Here is a 20,867-nt window from a genome sequence, read left to right on the forward strand (position 1 = left end):
CTTTTATTGGACCCATGTCTCCCGTATCATATTATCACTTCCACTTGTAACCAGTTCCCTTCTCTCTCTCTCTCTCTCTCTCTCTCTCTCTCTCTCTCTCTCTCTCTCTCTCTCTCTCTCTCTCTCTCTCCTAACAACATATCCCTCAAATCCATCCTTCCCTGTATTTGAAAAAATTAGTTTTGATTGATTTTTTTTTTAATGGAGCTTTGGGTCATATGGCGGCACCGTCCAGATGGGTAGAGGGTGGGGTGTGTTGGAAACCAGTCAATTGGGAATTTTGTGATCAAACACTTTTCAAGTTGATATATAGTTGGCGTGACGGATACTGTTTGCAGGTATCAGTAGGTACACTCAGCACACAAATCTTCGTACTTTGTATTTAGGAGCATATTGGATACATACCAACAAATATATTATATATATATATATATATATATATATATATATATATATATATATATATATATATATATGTATGTATGTATATGTAGTAATATATATTATATAGACCATGCTTGCATAGACATCATATAATTATACGGCGTTATGAGACTAGATTACCGTTTGAATGTATAGGAGGTTGAGTAACATTATTAGGGTTGGAAATGTTACATGGCGGTGCAAATGTGCTTATTGAAGAGTTGAAATTGCAAGATGATTGATCAACCTTTCAAGATTCCGTCATTAATGATATGCCGCTGGATCGAAAGTGAAAGGAAGGGCGGAATATCTCTCTCTCTCTCTCTCTCTCTCTCTCTCTCTCTCTCTCTCTCTCTCTCTCTCTCTTCCATTTCTATTTATTAAATTAGTCAAAATAATAAGGAAAACACTGTATTTTCATGTTATTTAGCCAAAATGTTAGAAAAGCGCCGGATTTTATTTCCATTATTGCAGAATGTCACCTGCTGAGATTATTTGATACATGGGTATTTATTGTTCACTTATCGCTACAATCACAGCAATTGGCTTGTTCATGAAAAGAAAAGGCATAACAAAAAAGATACTCGGCGTTGTATCCGAGAGTATTGTCGCGCCCAAGGCTAAGCTTCCCCCTGGGAGTTTCTGAGCGAGAAAAGACAGACCAAATTCTGTGGCTGAAATTGATGAATTGTTTTGGATTGCTCATGTCGATTGAAACCGAGTAATGGTCGCGGTGAAGGATGGCTGTTTTTTGATCCTCGCCAATTGTTTGGGTCGGGGCGGGGGGGGGGGGGTGGTCTGCGTATCAGGAGACGATTTTAGAACGGGTGCGGGGGGCGACCTTTGGAATATTGTTTGCGTTGGAAGGTTAGGGTTAGGCTGTATGTAATAAATGCATTAGAAAAGCGGTAGAGATGAATGAACGGATAACGAAAGCGAAATGAAAGTTGGAAAGGGGGCCGGGGAGGGGGGGGGGTTAGGAGAAAGAGCGAATGACTGTCAAACGGGGGAGAGTTGGAAAGCCAGTTCAGGTGGCCTCGATCAGATGTCAGTTGTGAAGTGGCGCACAGAGGGGACGCTTGAACCCAACTGGTAGAGTTTCTGATCCTCTTTAGATATGAAACTAAATTTGATGCTTTTATCGAGTGATGAAGAGCTGTTGCCTGCATGAGAAATGGAATCCCTCGTCGCTTGGAAATGAATTGTTTTCGGCTGACAGACGCCATTTACTGTCGATTAACGGTTACTTTGGGAAAGGTCAGATCAATCACATGTATTGTTAAAGACGAGAAGCAATGCCCTGATCATTGAATCCCAAGTAACCTTTGAATCCCTGAGATAAGGTAACGGAAGATACTTCAAATCCTGTGGAGGAAGAGAGAGAAACTTGCACACATGGGAGTGGTTGCAAATGTATGTGTGTGTGTGTGTGTGTGTGTGGTGTGTGTGTTGTGTGTGTGTACAGAAGTAAACGAAAAGTACTATGCTTTCGTCTTTTTTTTCAAGAACTGAAGGTAACTGGGAAAGTTGTTGAAAAAAGACGAAAGCTAGATACTAGTCGTTCCCCTTTTGTGTGTGTGTGTGTTATTTATCTATATATATATATATATATATATAGATATATATATATATATATATATGATACACGTATTATATTTGATAGATAAAAGCGTCTCAGCAAAGTTATGTTGGTATTTTAAACAATGGTTCTCGATCCCAAATGCTTGATTTTTTCATGAAATGTGATAAATGTCCATCTCAGGCATTTACAATTTTAGGAATACCAAGTTATGCCATATATTTTCCAGTTGTAATATATATATATATAGATATTAATAAACGCTCCAAGAAGAGGTCCATTGGAGGACGAAAACTGTTGGCATTTTCTGAGATATACTTTTTTTTTCATTTTCCTATGTGGAATACAACTGATATATATATATATATATATATATATATATATATATATATATATATATATATATAATATTTAGATATATTTGTCCTGAATCAGAAAATTTGCTTGCGTACTTCCCATGATGGTACACTAACCAGAAATGCGTTAATTGATTTGTTTAATCTTGTTTTCGGCTCTCTTGTGCAAGAATTTCGAATCATAGAGGAAACTTGCTATTTTTTTCAATGTTAAATTAAAGTGACTTGAAAATATATGTCGTAACTTGGCGCTGATAACATTGTGAATGATGCAGATGGACATTTTTCGCATTTCATGACAAAATCAAGCATTTGTAAAACGAGAACCTGCGTTTAATACCAACATGACTTTGCTGGAGACGCTTTTATCTACCAAGAGCAGCAGCACGAGCCGACATAACCAGGGACGATGGGGGATTAAGTGGTTAATGGGGCCCTGAGGTCACATCTGTATTATTATTGTTCTCCAAGCTAAAGGGCTCTCAGGTGCCCTCTTTATTGGCGGTGGGACTGGTAGTGGCTTTTTTTTGCCAGTCCAAAAGTCATCATAATAGCTTAGTGGAGGAAAAAACTTAACGTGCGGTTTGGATAGTTTTGTTTAATGCATCGTAGAATGTTTTTTTTGTTTCTTTTTCTCTCCAACTGTTATTTTATTGTCTTATACAGCTAACTTGGTTAGATTGTGAAATATTGTATGAAATCATTTCTTCGGTGTGTTTGTGTGTTCGCGGGCGTGTGTTTAGCTTTCAAAATTACCGCATTATATGTATCGTGTGTGTTTTTCCATTTCTCTCTCTCTCTCTCTCTCTCTCTCTCTCTCTCTCTCTCTCTCTCTCTCTCTCTCTCGTGTTTCATGCTTTCTGTGCTTTGTGGAATACGTTCCAGCCACGTCCCGTGATGTTTTGCTTAAAAACTGCTATGTGACAGCCCTTTCATAAGGAATGTGCTGCTTTAAGGTCTACAGTTTAATGGAACCCAGACCGTTCTCATAGTATTTCTCCCTGTGGATGGCTGCGCTGGCGTGGGCGTAATTCGATACATACGTATGCTTATATAGCAATTTTCTAAAGCTCTTAGTCCCGCCGTGTTTTGAGTTGTTTATTCATTTCGGGTTTGTGCCGCTGCTTGCCTGCGGCTGGCATAACTGTGTCTGAGTCGTAGACCAGACAAGCAGTCACACTTCTGGTCGTAAAAACAGCGCCGTCGAGTCCGGGGAGTCTTGATGTTGGTGCTTTAAAAGTAGGTTCTTCTGCAACTTTGGTTATTTATGGCGGTGCTAAACGGAGAGCGGGAACGCTCTTTATGCAGCTTGTATGTATAGTATGTGTATGCATGTATACATGTATGGATTTGGGGCTTTACTTTGACAAACGGTTGCAAGCTGTAAATGAGCTTTTCTCCGGACTTTTTTTTTTTTCGAAACATTGTTGGTTGTTCTTAGTAATTTTTTGCATATATTGTTTATAAAGTACATTTCATGTCCCAATATAGTAATCGCTTGACTTCCTATGTAAACTGATTTTATCTAGACGATTATGAAACTTATACTTAAACAAAACCACTTTTGTTTTCATATAATTTATTATGTGTTGCTTAGTTACTTTTCTAAATTGAAGTCGGTTAAAATTAGCTAGGCCTAAATTTGCCCCGAGGGACAGGGGCCTGTTTCTGACCGAGTGCATTAAATATTTTGGAAGGGATTGGCTCTCCCCCTCTGCTCTCTAATTAATGTTTATACAGAGGTCAATTTCTGGGTCCTTTGTCAAACATCATTAGTTTTATTCTTGGATGAAGAGCTGAGTTTAAGGGTTTTCATTTTTTGCTCTTCTTTTACATTGCTTCATTATTAGTATTGTTTTTACTAATATTATTATTAACTGTACTTACGGAAGAAATCTTATTTTCTTTTTATATTTTCATCTGCAGCAGCAGTGCTCAGTTTTATTTTAAAGGTAACTGAGTTGTACCTTTTATGAATCCTAAAGAAACTTACTATGAAGGAGGAATTAATGCCTTATGAAAATAGGCAGACGACTTTACAATTATAAGAATAATATTTGTATGTCTTTTTAAGATTCTTTGGCTGGGTTCACTTGATTTGAAAGGCATATAGATCTTCACCTTTGAGTACTGCCCCTTTAAAGAAGAACATCAAGATAAGGAGTTGACCTGTGTCGTCATTTGTTTGGACTTTTTCTCTCTCGCCTAGATATATGATAGGTCATTTACATACTTTCAAGCTAATGACAAAAACATAGGAGGACATTTATTGAGGGTAGCATGATAAAGGTAGAAAGGTCTAAATGGCACATGAAACGGAAGTCTTGGTAGGGTTTCTATCGACCTTTATTCTTGATTTGAATTCACATTACCATCAGTTACAAATATAATTAATTGATTAGTTTAGTGCTCTGTTTTGGTAGGGAAGGAAGCATTCATTTTTCTCATTGAATCTTTCTTATTTAATATGACTTGTGCTGTTGGGAAGGTGAAACTATTATTGTTATTATATGAATTTTTTTTATAGACATTGTTGTTTGCAATGCTATTAGTTTTGTGTCATGTGTGGCAGTTAAAGACATTGTAAAAAATCGTAGTGCTAAGATTTTTACCATGCGTGTAAATTTGTGTGCCCGTATAATTATGTATGTCTGCTCCTTTTTCGTCGTTTATTTTCGTTCAGTGTTTTTTTTATATAGCCTATATGTATTTATTATTATTTTTTTTAACATAACATTTCCTTTGAGCTTTGCTGACAATTGGAATTGACCCTAAGCACGCAAATAATGAAAGCCTTTATTGCACAAGTATTTATCAGGGTTCCATAATGCTTTGAACTCGAATGATAATGCATTTTTTCTTTACTTTGCAGTTGAACAACCATGGCACCTACGGCCACCATCGAAACCATCTCTATCGTCCGTCCATTAAAGGTAATGTTTTCTCCAACTGTCTGTCTGTCTCTCTTTAGATATATGTATCGATCTCTTTCACAGTAGCTATAAAAAAACTTCTATGTTCTTAAAGCATTCCATTTATACTTTATTCACAGATTATATCTAGACTTTGTTCTGACCAGTTTAAAAGTTTTCCTAATTCCTTCAGTTAATCGATGCTTTGTGACATTTTACGCTTTTGATAGCGATCTTGGCAAGGGCGTTGCTAAGGTTAATTAAATATCATAGGTCCGTGATCTTATCAGGGACTTTGTGATTGGTTCGCTAAAGGTGGGTTGGGGTGGGGTAGGGTAGGTGGGGATTGCTTAGATAAGACTTCCGAAATGGTAAACGCCATTTTATGAGAAAATAAGGGTTGCGTCCTTTAAATAGAGTTTGCTATCATTGTGATATCATTTAGATTATTTGCCATGTTGCATTCATGAAGATTTGGATATTAAGGAGCAAGAACTTTGAAAATGCTACAGTTGTCAAGCAGACCATTTTATGTATTTTTTTTTTATATATATAGAATTCGGCTTAAAGACATTTTCTAACATACACATGAGTAATTATTTTTATTTGTATAATTTTGATTAACGAATGAATTCACACGAAACTCTTTTCCTTTTAAATAACTTTTTTTTTCTGTAAAAGAAAACTATTGTCCCGGCTTTGTCTGTCTGTCCACACTTTTTCTGCCCGCCCTCAGATCTTAAAGCTACTGAAGCTAGAGAGCTACAAATCAAACATAAACGTACCAAATTGCAGCCCTCTAGCCTCAGTAGTTTTTATTTCATTTTAGGTTAAAGTTAGCTGAGCGTTTCCAGGACCGTGGCTGAGAGTTTCAACAGCATTGTATACTCTACCTACAGAAAACTCGATTTCTTCGGCGCATTTTTTACTTGTTTTTATTTGCTGAAAGTGGAGACACTATTTCCTCATATGTGTGTGCCATTTCTTGATTCGTTATAATGAGCCGCTGATTTTGAATTCCGTACTTGTTTTCTTTTTGAAGTAAAATACTATTAGTTATATCTGGCGATGGGTGATTCTTGCATATGGTCGAGTTAAGAGTCAGGATAAGGTTTCCCTGATGCAAGGTGCCCTGATCCTGGGAGGTCTGTGGTTTGTTTATTCTGAAAATGCTTCATATTCAAGAAGTAGCCTGATCTCGTGGTTTCTGGTTGTTAAGAGATGCTGATGTAGGAATTCTGCTTGCGGTGCTGAACGAGGTTGTTCACGTTTTAACATCACTTATTATTTCCCCCCATATAAAGACGATTATTAAGCATTTTAGCTTCCCTTGCGAGCATATCATCTTAATATATATATCAGAGATCATATATTAAATATGTGTATTGCTTTAAAGAATTACAATAGTAAGCCCGAATGCGTAATGTTACTAGAAATTTTTTAAATAAATAACAGTAATGTGAAAATGTTATTATAAATAAATAGAGCAGAGACAATTCTAATTCAGAAAAGACCGGCCACATCACCTGTCCACAGTTAACGACAGCGAAGGTATGCCATATTATAGCGAGCTCCAAGTGCCATTTACTTAACGGACGGGAATACAATCTCGTCTCGTTAACTGTGATGCAGTTACGGTGCCTGATCCTTCCAAAAAGCTGTGTAGGCTGAGCAGTCATTACTGCATCTCCCTCACCCCCCCCCCCCCTTCCCCTCCTCGCCTCTCGCTCTCTACCATAGTGGCTCATAGCCAAACAGAGAGCGGCTTCTGGTAATCCGCTAATTGCTTCATTAACTTCGTTAATGACTGGTGCGGTTCTTGATTGGAGTTATCCCCGTTTTTTTCGTTCCCCTTTCCATGCCTAGGACCCCTCAACGGTCTTAATTACTTGACCCAGATCCCCCCCCCTCCCCCTTCTTGTTTATATACTGCAAAGTGACCTGCAGAATGAACAGTTTTTTTTAAGTTTTATTTTTGCCCATAGATCTAGTATTTTTCTTGTTCTATCTTCTAGAATGAATTTACACTTACACACGCAGAAATATTTATATGCAGTTACCAAGAAAAAGGTAACATATATATATATATATGTGTGTGTGTGTGTGTGTGTGTGTGTGTGTGTGTGTGAATATGTGAATATGTGTGTATTTATTGATGCTAAAAAATTTAACCTGTTCGTTGGTGGCTGTGTGTATTGTTCCGTATTAATAGAGGCCACTCTTCGTACTTGGACTACTGGGAATTCTTTCTTTAAGCCGGAAGACCTTTTCATTCTAACTCCAGCTATGTCACTTCCTCTCCAAGTGAATCTGTTGAAGACGACAATTAGCCGACTTGATTGGTACAGAGGTGATGCGTCTGTTCACATATGCATTGTTTTGAATTCTCTCCCATGTTAGAGTTTTTCCTGATATTTACGGTTTTCTTCAGGCGTTGATTCTGCTTTCTTTTGGAATCCGACCTTAGCTTAGTTAGACAACAGAGACATGTGCCAACTTATATTCATTACATTACGAATAGGAGAACTTTTGATTTTCTACCGAGTTTAAGAATTTCGTGGTAGCTGTGTGGTTAAAGGCGCTTCACTGTACGTCCCGATTTCTTGGTTCCTAGGTTCGCGTCCGGGAGCCGACGAAATTATTATCAACTAAAAATTCCCCTTCATTTAACATATATGAAAATATATTAATTCTGAGTTAGAGCGAATTAGATATTAAAAGACATTCGTAGCTTAATGCGTATATATGAATCACGGTGATGTGATCACACACATTATATATATATATATATGTATGTATGTATGTTTGTATGTATATGTGTGTTTAAAAAATCACAGTAGATACACGTGACTTCATTACTTAAGTGAATGCCACAGGAAAATGATAGGCCGGATGTCACTTATCTTCAGTTTCATTATTTGAAACATTCGAGTCAGTCACTTGTCTCTAATCGTTCTGTTGTCTTCAGATAATTTTATTTTGCTTTGCTGAAATAATCATATTTTGATTTCGGTTCGACACAATAATGTCATGAGAGCGAACGCTCCAAGCGAAAGCGGTCTGGAAAAGGTAACTACCCTTTCAAGCTGCGTTTCTGAATAGAATTTTAAACAAAGGCGATTCTAATTGGTGATTCACGAAGCTGATGCGCCAAGAAATGAGCTTCGTTATTGTGCCGGAGAATTAGGAAGCTCGAGCGGTAATTGGAAATGCTGCTTCAGTGGGCGTTAGCCTGGCATGTTTTCCTCTCCTGTTTTCATTCCTCTTTACTCTCCTTTATTCACGTATACACTTTTTTTATCTTCTGTTGCTATTAAGGCTTGGTTACAACGTGATGTGTCTTATCGCATTTTTTTTTCAGTGAGGTCTTTTTTTTTCTTCATTTTTTTGGATAGTCTTTAATTTTTATATGTATCTTATTCTTGTAGCAGTTCATTTGACTACAGTAAAATTAACTATAGTAGATTCACATCAACCGTGCATTTGCCGTCTGGGCCAGTCCCCTTAACGACGCTCCAGATTGGCTGTTGATAAGCCAATCGCAGGGCTGGAATCTCTGTCTCTCGAGAGAGTTCACATAGGCAGGATGTATGTTCCGCCTCTCCTGAAAGACGTATCCCTCAGGAGAGGTGGAACGTACATCCTGCCTATGTGAACTCTCGAGAGAGACTGAGAGTTTCCAGCCCTGTGATTGGCATATCAACAGCCAATCAGGAGCGACGTAAGGAACTGGCCTAGACGTCAAATGCACGATTGATGCGAATCTAATATATAGTCGACGATAGTTGTTTCCTCTTGTTATTTCGTATATATATATATAATATATTATATAATATATATATATATAGATATATATATATATATATATATACATATAACCAGAACTTAGGTTTTCAACATTTATAACTGGTCTCTCCCATCCTCCTTATGTTTCCTTAGACAACCTGTGAGAGCAATCCTACTTCCTGGTCTATCCTTCACCCGAGATCCTATAATTGTTTTCCCGGACTCTTGAGCTGAGGACTCCTTGAGCTGAATTTCCTCTCCATTTCGGCTTATGGCTGTCGTGGCCATATATATATATACCCCTGACACAAATCCTTCTGTTGGGACTTTCACCGTGTTTATGCGCCGTCACTTATTGTTGGGTTTCAAATGGCGACCTTAGCCGAGGTTCCGAATTCTCTCGATGTACGATTCTTACTTAGCTCTGTCCTGTTGCCTCACATTTTTGTTTTTCAAGCAAAGATGCGATGCGTTACTACCCTAATGCGACTCTCCTTGTGTTTTGATAATATACACTTTCATTTTCGTCTATTTATTAATTAATTTATTTAGTTTTTTATTATTAATCATTCTGGATTTCCCATTCCCTTCTGTTCCTTCTTTCTAATGAGCACCCTATTCTTTTGAAGCTTGAATTGGAAGTCATTAGTCCCTTTGGGCTGGTTGCATGTGTATAACGGTTTCATTTTCTGAATAATAATAATATATTTTTTTTTATAATAACCTATTTGAATTTTGTATTTGTCTTCATCTATTTTACTTGGCGACTTGTACGGTATCTAGGGCAGAGTTCAATATCTCATGACTCTAGTGGTTATTTTTTTGTGGCCTAGAGAAGGAAAAGATTCCCATGGCCCTGTGAAAAGAAAGTTTAATGAGGAAACCAGCCGTCTTTGTACGTTGGGAATATATCCCACAGTTATATTTTTTCTGTAATTTTTGTGTGAAAAAAAGAGAATAAACTCTGGGAAATTCAGCAGGTTGAGGTCACTGTAAGAAAGGAAAAAAGGTATCTGCAAACGAATAACAGAATATATATATATATATATATATATATATATATATAATATATATAGATATATAAATGTGTGTGTGTGTGTCAGTAATTGCCGGTCCCTCAGTATATTATCAAACCGTGAATATTTATGGTTTATGGTATATCACCGGCTTAACTGACTGAAATCTGTCGTGAGTCATACTCATGGTCAATGTATGTATGTATATTAGTTCTTCATCATGAAAAGCACCTGCCTCTCAGATCTGTAACCCTTCGGGTGTTGGTGCAGAACAGGGTTGGCCAAACCTTTGGACTCCGAGATCTACTCTAATGTCGGAAACTTTTATGATCTACCGTCCTACATAATCATATATCATTACGTGGAAAAAACAATTCAAATAACCCCATAGTACGATAAAACATGAGTGCAATTGCTTCATTTATATATATATTATATATATATATATATATATATATATATTATATTATATGCTTGTGTTTTTGTTTGTCTATATAGGATTGTGGGGGAACAGCGATCGACCAAACAAGTGGCCACGATCCACTGTTTGGCCACGTCTGGTGTAGAAGATTCACCATCACGAGTTATATGGTGCGAGATAAAGTGGATAGAACTTGGCGTCATACCTGACTCATGCTTGGACTTGTCTCCTCCTTCCCGGTCATTGTTATGTCACGTAGTATCTTACGACTTCCTTTGCCTACGTGGTACACAGCCGTGTGAAATTTCTTCATCCGTCTTTGTAATTATGAGCAGGAAATTGTATCGTTTTTGTTCGTGAAATAAATCCCCCAGAACCTGTTGTTATGACGTGCATACGAACTTGAATTGTATATTGCTGGTGGCTGTTTTAAGTTTTTATTATCTTCTTATTTTTATGTTGTATTCTTAATTGAAGAACTGTATTTGCGCAAAAGACTATTTGCGTTTTCGTATGTTTGGCTTAGATTAGGACAGTTTGCTCGTATATTGAGATTAAATTTATGCAGCCAATCTAATGATACTGAGTATCCAGAACTTCCAGTATTGATGCATATGGAAGTACTCAAATTAAAGTAAGGGAGATTAATTGAGGCTGATTCCTGTGATGATTTCTTGACTAAAAGTGTGTCAACAAAAACTGGAATTAACGAAGTGCGATTCAGTTTGGGAAATTGGACAAAACCTGCATGAGGACTTTCTATCGCAGAGCTTTTTGTGTGCATGATCTCATTCCCTTCAAAAAGGAAATTGAAACCCACATCGATAGATCGGGATTCGGTGATGGCAGTCAGTGATCACAGATCTGTTGGTAACGTCCCAAGACAGGTTTGAGACTTTGAGTGCGTGTGTACCTAGATGACTCAGCCAACAACAGGTGCGACTCTCTCTCTCTCTCTCTCTCTCTCTCTCTCTCTCTCTCGTAAGTGCTTGATAATTGTTTTGGGGTTCATATTTAGAATTATTTCTTATTAGCTGCTGTAGAAATAGGGAAAAGACAGATGAAGTGTAAAAGATCAGGAAAGGAAGGAAAATAATAACGCAGTAATGGGATTCATATTTCGATTTAATTCCGTTTACTGTTGTGGAAGTGTGGAATAGCGAAATGACGTGTTAAAGACCAGGAAAATAAGGAAAGCATTACCACGATAATTGGTATATCGAACTCGAGATTTTTATGGGTTACCTTCTTTATTTACAACATTTTTGAAAGGCTAAATAAAAAAGAAGCAAATGATGAATTATTATATCAAAGTTATCTGCGAAGTTCGGTTTTATCGAATTAGGACACCTGAAAGAGTAACAGCGTAGGGTCGCTTCATTCCATTTTGCTTTTCCTGGCTCCATGGCCTCCAATGTGTAGCATTAGGAGGTAATGTCCTTAGCAGGGAACCTGCGCAAATGTGATGCATTAGCAAGGGGCTAAACTCCATTAAGGGTGGAGCCCGTATTGAGAGACAGACAGACAGACAGACAGCAACAGAGAGACTTGTCGAACTCATTGTTTCTGAGGGAAAGAAAAGGTGACGGCTGCTGGTACTTTTAATGGCGAACTCTGGTTCGGAACTTGAGATTTCTGGAGTTGCCTCCAGTCCGATTAGGCGAACTTCTGGTTGTTCGTAGTTTATCTAGCTTGAGCCTAAGGCAGTTTTGTATATATATATATATATATATATATATATATATATATATCATATATATATATATATATATATATATATATGCTTAAAAAAATCACAGTAGATGCACATGACTTTATCAAATAAACGAGTACCACAGGGAAATGATTGGCAGAAATCCATGCGCTTTCGTTTTAGTAAGACGAAAGCGCTTTGACGAAGTGTAAATGGACGTTTTTGCCTTTCGTTGCTTTTCGCTTTTTCAGCGTCTGTGCTGAAGTCATCATTCCCGGATTCCATTTCAGGCCTCACCCTTTCCTTGCTACTTTTATGACGACTGTCATCATTATCCTATAGAAGACTCATTATTTATGGGATCCCTCGAAGGTGATTGTAGGTTAAATTATAACATGTTTTCTTCCTAAAAATATTGTCAGTCGTCGAGTTACACTGCACCTGCACCTGTCTAATTTTTATCCTTGGAAATGTTCGGATAATGAGTCAGGAGTCTCTCTCTCTCTCTCTTCTCTCTCTCTCTCTCTCTCTCTCTTTATACCATATGAACCAAAGTCGCAATACAGATCGCAACTTGAACTTGCTGTGACATTTCATATCAAATCCAGAATCAGATTTCACATTATTGCTTTGAATAGCCAATACAAATATTGACAGAATTCACGCCTCGACGAACCTGCCATCCGCCCTAGGAGGAATGAAACCATATTATATCCAATTTCTCTCTCCCTCACTCTCTCGTTAATGAAATCATTATGCAGCACATTGTGACACCTTTTGTTCTAGTAAATTGCATGTTCTTTCCAGGCTTGACCTCCTTTGCGGCCGTAAAGGTTGGAGTTTCATCTCGACCAGTTTCATATTCAGTGTATCCGGGAGGCTTTTATCATCAGCTCAGTCGAGGGAGGCTATGTTGGGAGGTTGGGGGGGGGGGGGGGGGCGGGGGGGGGGGGGGTTTGCGAAAGAGGGTGGGGGTGTTGCATAAAAGGAAACCTTGTCCTTTACGTCTTTTATCAATTACGTAATTGATCTCGCCCCTCCCCCCTCAGCTCTCATGCTGGATCCACGCGATCTTTCATCTCTCTCTCTCTCTCTCTCTCTCTCTCTCTCTCTCTCTCTCTCTCTCTCTCTCTCTCTCTCTTTCTCTTCAAAATGTATGCTTGATTAAGATTCTCACACAAATGCCTTCATGGTAAATGCGACGACTATGTTGAGAGAGAGAGAGAGAGAGAGAGAGAGAGAGAGAGAGAGAGAGAGAGAGAGAGAGAGAGACCCATCCTTTCAAAATGTATGCTTAAAGAGGTTTCATAAACAAATGACTTCACCGTAAATACGACGACGACGATGATGAGAGAGAGAGAGAGAGAGAGAGAGAGAGAGAGAGAGAGAGAGGAGAGAGAGAGAGAGATTTTACGTAATGCTTCGTATTGTGGATGGCAAGGCCGTTGGAAGTCTGGCTGTGTTGAAACAACCACAAAACTTGGAGTAATAATAGTAAACAATGATACTTTAATCCTATCGATCCCTGGGGATCAGGCGAAGGTCTGGGTGACTTTGTACGCATTCGTTCCTGGGGTTGTTGATTAAGATGACGTAAGTATTGATTGTGATGATGATGATGATAGTGCAAGACTGAGCTGAGAAAGATGATGATGTTATAATGGATATAGAAATGAAGCTGACCAAGTGACAGCAGTGGTCATGGCCACAAGGCGAGGTTGTTGCTGCGTTTGTTCGAAGAGAGTCATCGGGTGCTGTAGTGAAGATGGTCGAAAGTTATACCAATTTAGAACTTGTTCGTGCGAATTTTAATACTTTATATTAATTTGGCATTGTTTTCTACTGACGTTTTTGTTTTCTAGTTATAATTTTTCCTAAGTAATTTTACATTGTTTTTTATTTATAATTTTGTCTTATAATTATCATTTTTAACAAGCTCTTTGTGATCACTGCTCGTGTAGGACCGATCGGCAGTTTCTGTTTTGTCAGTGAAAAGTTTGTTAGACATTGAACGTCTTGGCTGTTAGCCGAAAATGACCTCTTTTATTTAGGACAGGGAAGACGGACAAAAATACTGGGAGATGGTTGAGATAGAAGTTTTAACGTAATAATGATTCAGTGTTTTCCTTAACACGTTTTGAGTCATAGATATATGATGACCTCTAAACTCACGTTCCATTGTTAGGTGGAACACCTGACATCGACTTGATGGAGTAGCTATCTTATTCACGTTTTCGCTTGGCGAAACGTTGTTTTAATTTTTATCTTTTCTGCAAAGTGTATTTGTTAATATTTTTAAGAAAGGGGTGACTAACAGCCCATGTTTTGCGTAATTCGAGGAAGTTGTTTGTTCATTACTGTTCTTCTAAAGTTTTTGAAGATTTGTGAATATTTAAGTTTTTTTTTCTTGAATTATGTTATTTATGTTGAGTATTTTGGCTACATATGTCTAATGCAAAGTGGGTTTTCCCTTGGAAGTTAACATAGTATATGCTAGTGAATTTTAATTTAGAATATTTTTTTTCAATTAATTGCAAAACCAAAGGTATTATTTAAAGGGAGAATACATTAATCATTTTATGCCCAGACCTCTCTCTCTCTCTCTCTCTCTCTCTCTCTCTCTCTCTCTCTCTCTCTCTCTCTCTCTCTCTCTCTCTCTCTCTTCAAAACCATTCAGTTCATCGTTCTTCTGTTTTTTCTTGCTGGCTACTATGATAGCTTCTTGCGGACTGATTTCAAGGTAAAATGAGATTAATTCCTTTCTTGTCTCCATTATTTCCCCTCTTCAATGTCATTACGCTGCAAACATGATGCAGCTTAGCGCCTCATTTTAAATGGCGACGAAGCTAATAATGTGTTTGCAACCAAGGGCACCTGTGATGTCAAATCTCTCAAGTTGTTTGTTGACTGTCGTCGTTTATCCCAAAAATGCGTTTGTGAAGCTTTCAAAACGAGTTCATTTCCTTTGCTTTACAGAGCAGACCCCGTAATTAAAATCTCATTTATATGAAGATTAATTCATTGAACTTTTTTTATTAGGATTTTTTTTTCTGGTTTTAATTTGGACTTAATTAATCTGACCCAATTTTGTTTTTGTCGATGTTCCATTAATATTAATGAGATTTACCCAGCTGCTGCATAGGCAAAATTTATGTCATCTAAGCTGATTAATTTATGCACGGGTGCGCAGATGAATGTATTGAGACTTAACTCTGGTTTTTTATGTCATGTTGCAGTCTCTCTCTCTCTCTCTCTCTCTCTCTCTCTCTCTCTCTCTCTCATTCATCATATATATATATATATATATATATATATAGTACATATATATATATATATATATAGATATATATATACACACACACACACACACACACACAAAAGCATACTTATAGGGCAAAATTTTTCACGGATACAACATTCATTGAATAGGGTGGCTTTTTCATTGTTAACCAGATTTTTTGAAATTGCTTTATATTTTCTAATGATTTTCTTCACTTTATTGTTTGGGTTACTAATTGACACAGTCAGGTAATGGGGTTCTTCCATTTACTACAGCATTTACACACGTGACAGCTGTTTCGTCAACCTATATACGTGTTGACATTGTCAAGCTACTACTGATACAAACATATTTGTATTATCACGCTTGATAACGCCAAAAAGTATAGGTTGACGAAACAGCTGTCGCGAGTATCAACACTGGAGTAAATGGGAGAACCCCATTATCTGAATGTGTCTATTAGTAACCTAAACAATGAAGTGAAGAAAGCAATTATAAAATATGAAGTAATATAAAAAAAGCTGTTAACAATGACAAAGCCATTGCATTCAATGAATATATATTATCATATAGATATATATTATTATTATATAATTACTATATATATGTGTGTGTGTGTGTGTATAATAGTAGGCAAATTGTATAGCAATACTGTTATATAATCATAAGTAATTGTGGTGTTATTTGAATTGAAATATCAAGTGTATAAAAGAAATTGCTTAATCGTAGATAATCTGACATTTATTTCCTTGTCGACTTTGATGTTAAATATTGGTAATATCTTAACAAAAAAGTTGTGAGCTGATATGCAATAATACTTTACGCAACTTATATAAATCTATTAATTTTGTTATTTTCTTTTATTTATATTCATTGTTGTTCTTTTGGATAATCATCTTGGTCTTGATTTCCTCTCTGTCTGGTATTTCTTCTTGATGGAAAAATTTATATCTGGTTTTATTTCTTACTGGATTGATTTGTATCTGGTCCTTCCTCCTTGATAAATTTCCACCTTTTTTCATTAGGTTTGGAAAGACTATTTTTTTTATTTACTAATGGAAAGACTTGTGTCTTGTTTTCTTTTTATTGGAAAGATGAACTATTACAGTACTTCAAATATTACCGCCTTTTGATCCCGCGGTTTCCTGAATAGGGAAACTGATATGGATGGGGGTAATCTTGTTGAATATCAAGCTCCTCGTAACTTTGAAGTGTCTCGTTTCACGGAATCAAACGACCTTGTCATAGGCAGAAGGGTAGTAAGGCATCCGGGAGATATTGTCAATGTTTTTATATGTTTTTTGACTATATGCGCCGGGGAAGAGTAGGAAAACAAATATCCGGCGGCTGTTTACTTGCTTAACATAAAACTCTCTCTCTCTCTCTCTCTCTCTCTCTCTCTCTCTCTCTCTCTCTCTCTCTCTCTCTCTCTTTGGACAGAGGAAAGGAAGAATATCTTTAATGGGGACAAATGCGCTCGCGCACACACACACACACACACACACACTCTCATCATTGAAGAACTACCATTGTCATTTCATATAAACACTCATAGAAATTGTATTAAAAAGTCGGTTTAGATGCTGAAGGAATATTATGAATGCAACCCTTTACTTGGTCCATGCCCACAGCGTAGATGTGTAGATCTGGCCAGTCGTAGACTATTGGGCGCACGTCTAATCTCTCTTTTACAAACTAAGACGAATTACAGTGACTTGGGAGAGTGCCACGTCATTTAGGAATATATTTGAAAACTTCTATGGGCCCGCTTATATGGGTAGATTCCAAGTAATGAAACTGTTGAATCAGGGGTTGGCATTATATAAATCTTACACACATACAAATTCAAAGTCTTTCAAAATTATTCTGTAAAACCAGTGACCTTATGAAGCTCTTTTTCCCCTAATCGACAATCTTGTTATGATACTGATGAGATAGTTCGTGCTCCGTTATTTGCCACAAAGAGGTCGTGACTTATTGAGTTTAATTAATTTATGCACATCATTTATCACCAGTTACCTTAACGCGTATTTAACATGATGTTAGACAAGCTCTTTGCGAGCTAGCTCCAATTTCAATTTTGACAGTATTTCAGGGAGCCAGTTCAAATAATGACTGCATTTAATTAGGAAAGGGTCTCGACGAGTAGATCCCCGCGTAGTTTGGTGGAATCATTCTGCAAGGTTTTTTTTGCACACTTGAGCGCGCGCAAGAACCGTGGCCATCCAATGGCTTAGTTGGTATTCCACTTCCTTATAGCGCTAGTGATAAGATACAAGTAAAAATTCCAACTCCTTAGCATAATCTCTTTTAGGGCGGATCTGTAAAGAAAAACGGCATTGGAAATATTTAAACATCATATCCCTTGCTCCGAGAATCAAAACGTTTTTTGAAATTAGTCTCTTATCAGTTTATTTTATTTTATTTTGTTTATTTTCTTTTTAGGGAAATAGCAGGGAAGTAGTAGCAAACCTCCTAATAGATAACAATGTCCTCCAACCCAGCCAACATATGGCTTTATGAATCTGTTCTTAAACAATAGCACAACAAAACTAACCAAGTGATAGCTTATCAAGTTTACAAAGATTAATACTATCATCTGGTTCATGTTATGCGTTGAACTTGAAGAAAAGTGCATTTCGAGTTCCTAAGAGATTGGCGTTACAGTTGCCCTTCAGATCAGTGTCAGTCCTGCTGGCGTCATCGGCATGATAAGTAACAAAGATTATAATCTGGTATGTTCTTTTTTAGTGTCATTCGCTAACAGTTCTAAAGGTTTTACTATTTATGACTTCATCCCCAGAAACAGTAAAACAGAGCTGCTGTAACGGAGAGAAATGAGGAAATTTTCACTTTTAGGAAATCGACTGGCCTTCCTAACATCTTCAACTGGGTTGAAACATAGTTACCAAACTGTTCCAGGTCAAAGTCTGTAGAGTTTTCATATAAACTGGTCATATTGTTGGTCATTGCAAACTTTCGCAGACAGCTGTCGTGGATATTCAGAATGTATTGTATAAGAGATATCAATCCCATAGTTTGTATTATAGTCGTTGTAGATCAGTCGAGGTGCACACTTGATTACAAATATGGTTTTAGCCTTTCTGCATATTATCACCAAATGGTGTAGGCATAGGGGACGGAAGAAAATACTAACAATTCCAATTTCACAGAAAGCTCAGTGTTAAGTATAATAACACATCATTTAAATTTGTTGGTATCCCATAATCGCAGATATACTTTTAGATTCTTCTATGTTACCTGAATATATTAAATCTCAGCCGATATTCTGCTTACAAAATTTTTACAAAAGCATTCCACCGAATGTGGTGTAATTCTGTTAGGTTGACGACATGTGGATTTGGCAATGGAATAGACATATAAATACTTTCTCGGGTAAACTGAAATTCACTGGTAGCCTACCCTTTTCGGATCGTCTATTACCCCGAAGTAGTAATGGTATATATATATATATATATAGATATATATATATATATATATATATATATATATATATATATATACACTTATGTGTGTTATGTAGCAGATAGTTCTTTCATAATGCGTTACCTGTCCTAAAATAAGAAGAATTATGTACCAGGCATGAGTCATATATCTTAATATTTCCGTACAGAATGAAGTATGATACTTTGTATCTCTCATTTTACCTTGGAAGTTCTCCTGGACGTGTGTAATGTTGTTAATTGGAACTTTTAGCAGGCAGCAAATGAAGCCCATCTCTTATGAAATTTATGCGAATGTAGTTCTGTCTTCAAGAGGAAATAAAGTAGGACTTATTTATTGTGGGAGGCCGCTTCTAAAATTTACGACAGCAATCAACATACGCACAGATAAATGGAGGGTATTTTTGCAGTCTTTTCTTGTTTTGCCCATTTTTTGTGGGTATAACTCACCGGCCATTTAAAGAAAAGTAAACCTCTCTCTCTCTCTCTCTCTCTCTCTCTCTCTCTCTCTCTCTCTCTCTCTCTCTCTCTCTCTCAGAATCTAAAAAAGGTAAAGTATTAGTAGCGGCTAGTCGTGATTTATTTTTAGTGGTCACTAGTGTCAGCATATTTGAAAAAAGGTCTTGTTGCGTCAGGTATTTTATGTGGCAAGTGTCTTGCAGTTGATGTAAGTATTGGGCAGCTTTGAAGAAGGTAGCAACTTAACCTATACATTAGCTACGCTTAAATGATCTGCCCCAGTACTTTTTAGTGCACGTGGATAATACAGGTGTGAACTCTTAAACTTCGAGTAAAGTTGCCGGTATTGCGTATTGCTCAACTACGTACCAGGATTAACGGAAAAATGTAAATGATGGTAGAATACGTAGGTGAGGGAGATAGGATTACGATAAAAAAAGGGAAAACTGAGTTGGTATAGACCGACATCCTCGTGGCGTTGGAAAAGAAGTGTTTTATAAATAAAACAGGCAGTGCCACTTGGAGTGTGCCACACCGGTTGGCAGAATAAACTCTTGTAAACTTTCGTCCCGCGCCTAACTCTCTCTCTCTCTCTCTCTCTCTCTCTCTCTCTCTCTCTCTCTCTCTCTCATCAGTTTTCAAGAGGAAGCCTGGTTGTAGTTTAATGTAAGTTTTTTTTTTCATGATACGAAAATTGGGAAATAAGTTTTGATGAACTTCAAAGGATTAAAAGAAAGTGCATTACTGTTGGTTAATTCTTAAATGGGCCAGACTTGAACACATCACGGATAGCAGTATATTTAGGCGATGGTGACGTGAGAGTCATAAAAAATCCTTTATGAAGCAGAGAAATAAGAGAACGATTAAATTGTCTTAATTCCTTCCTCTAAGTCTTTTAGAGGATTAAGCTATGGTATTTCCATATAGTTCTGAATTTGGGTATAATTAGAAGTGTTTGTTTGTCAAGGTTTGGATGTTACAGGAAATTTGGTGAAATTTATCGTAGGGTGAATTATATGAAGTCAAGAGTGCCCTGGCCCTGGCTGAATTCAAGCTCTTGAAAGTTGAAAGTGTTCCTAATTATACTAACATTTCTCGCTCGAGTAAGACTAGGAGTTGGTTGTTGGTGTTTCTGATTTGAAACGGTATGTTTTCCTCGTGTGTGTATGTGTGTGTATATATAATATATAAATATATATAATATATATATATATATATATATATATATATATATATATATATATATATATATATATATATATCGATAGGTAGATAGATAGATATATTACTCGTATTAGGCTACAATGTAAATGAGAGAATCTGGAATGTAACCATCCCGTCCTCTTGTAGTCTAATACGAGTAATTAGAATAGTATATGTACAAAGTATGTATGTATCATGTAAACACTGTTGAGTCGTGTAAACAAATATCGTATATTAAATGTGCCAGGAACTGGATTTAACTCTTTTGTCGACTG

The 20,867-nt window shown here is 37.0% G+C and overlaps 1 protein-coding gene across 4 annotated transcripts in view; it reads left to right on the top strand.

Moving 5' to 3' along the window:
- LOC135221693 (transmembrane protein 47-like) overlaps positions 1 to 20,867 on the top strand; it is a 445,877-nt gene that overhangs the window by 39,118 nt on the left and 385,892 nt on the right. For all 4 annotated transcript variants that reach the window (XR_010316072.1, XM_064259429.1, XM_064259430.1 and 1 more), the window contains one exon: positions 5,231 to 5,291. Coding sequence is in view for 3 of the 4 variants with exons in the window: in XM_064259429.1 (XP_064115499.1) it covers positions 5,241 to 5,291 (51 nt within the window). In the remaining variant the exon portion in view is untranslated. The remainder of the gene's footprint in view (positions 1 to 5,230; positions 5,292 to 20,867) is intronic.

Source organism: Macrobrachium nipponense, chromosome 3 (assembly GCF_015104395.2).
Source record: "Macrobrachium nipponense isolate FS-2020 chromosome 3, ASM1510439v2, whole genome shotgun sequence".
NCBI lineage: Eukaryota > Metazoa > Arthropoda > Malacostraca > Decapoda > Palaemonidae > Macrobrachium > Macrobrachium nipponense.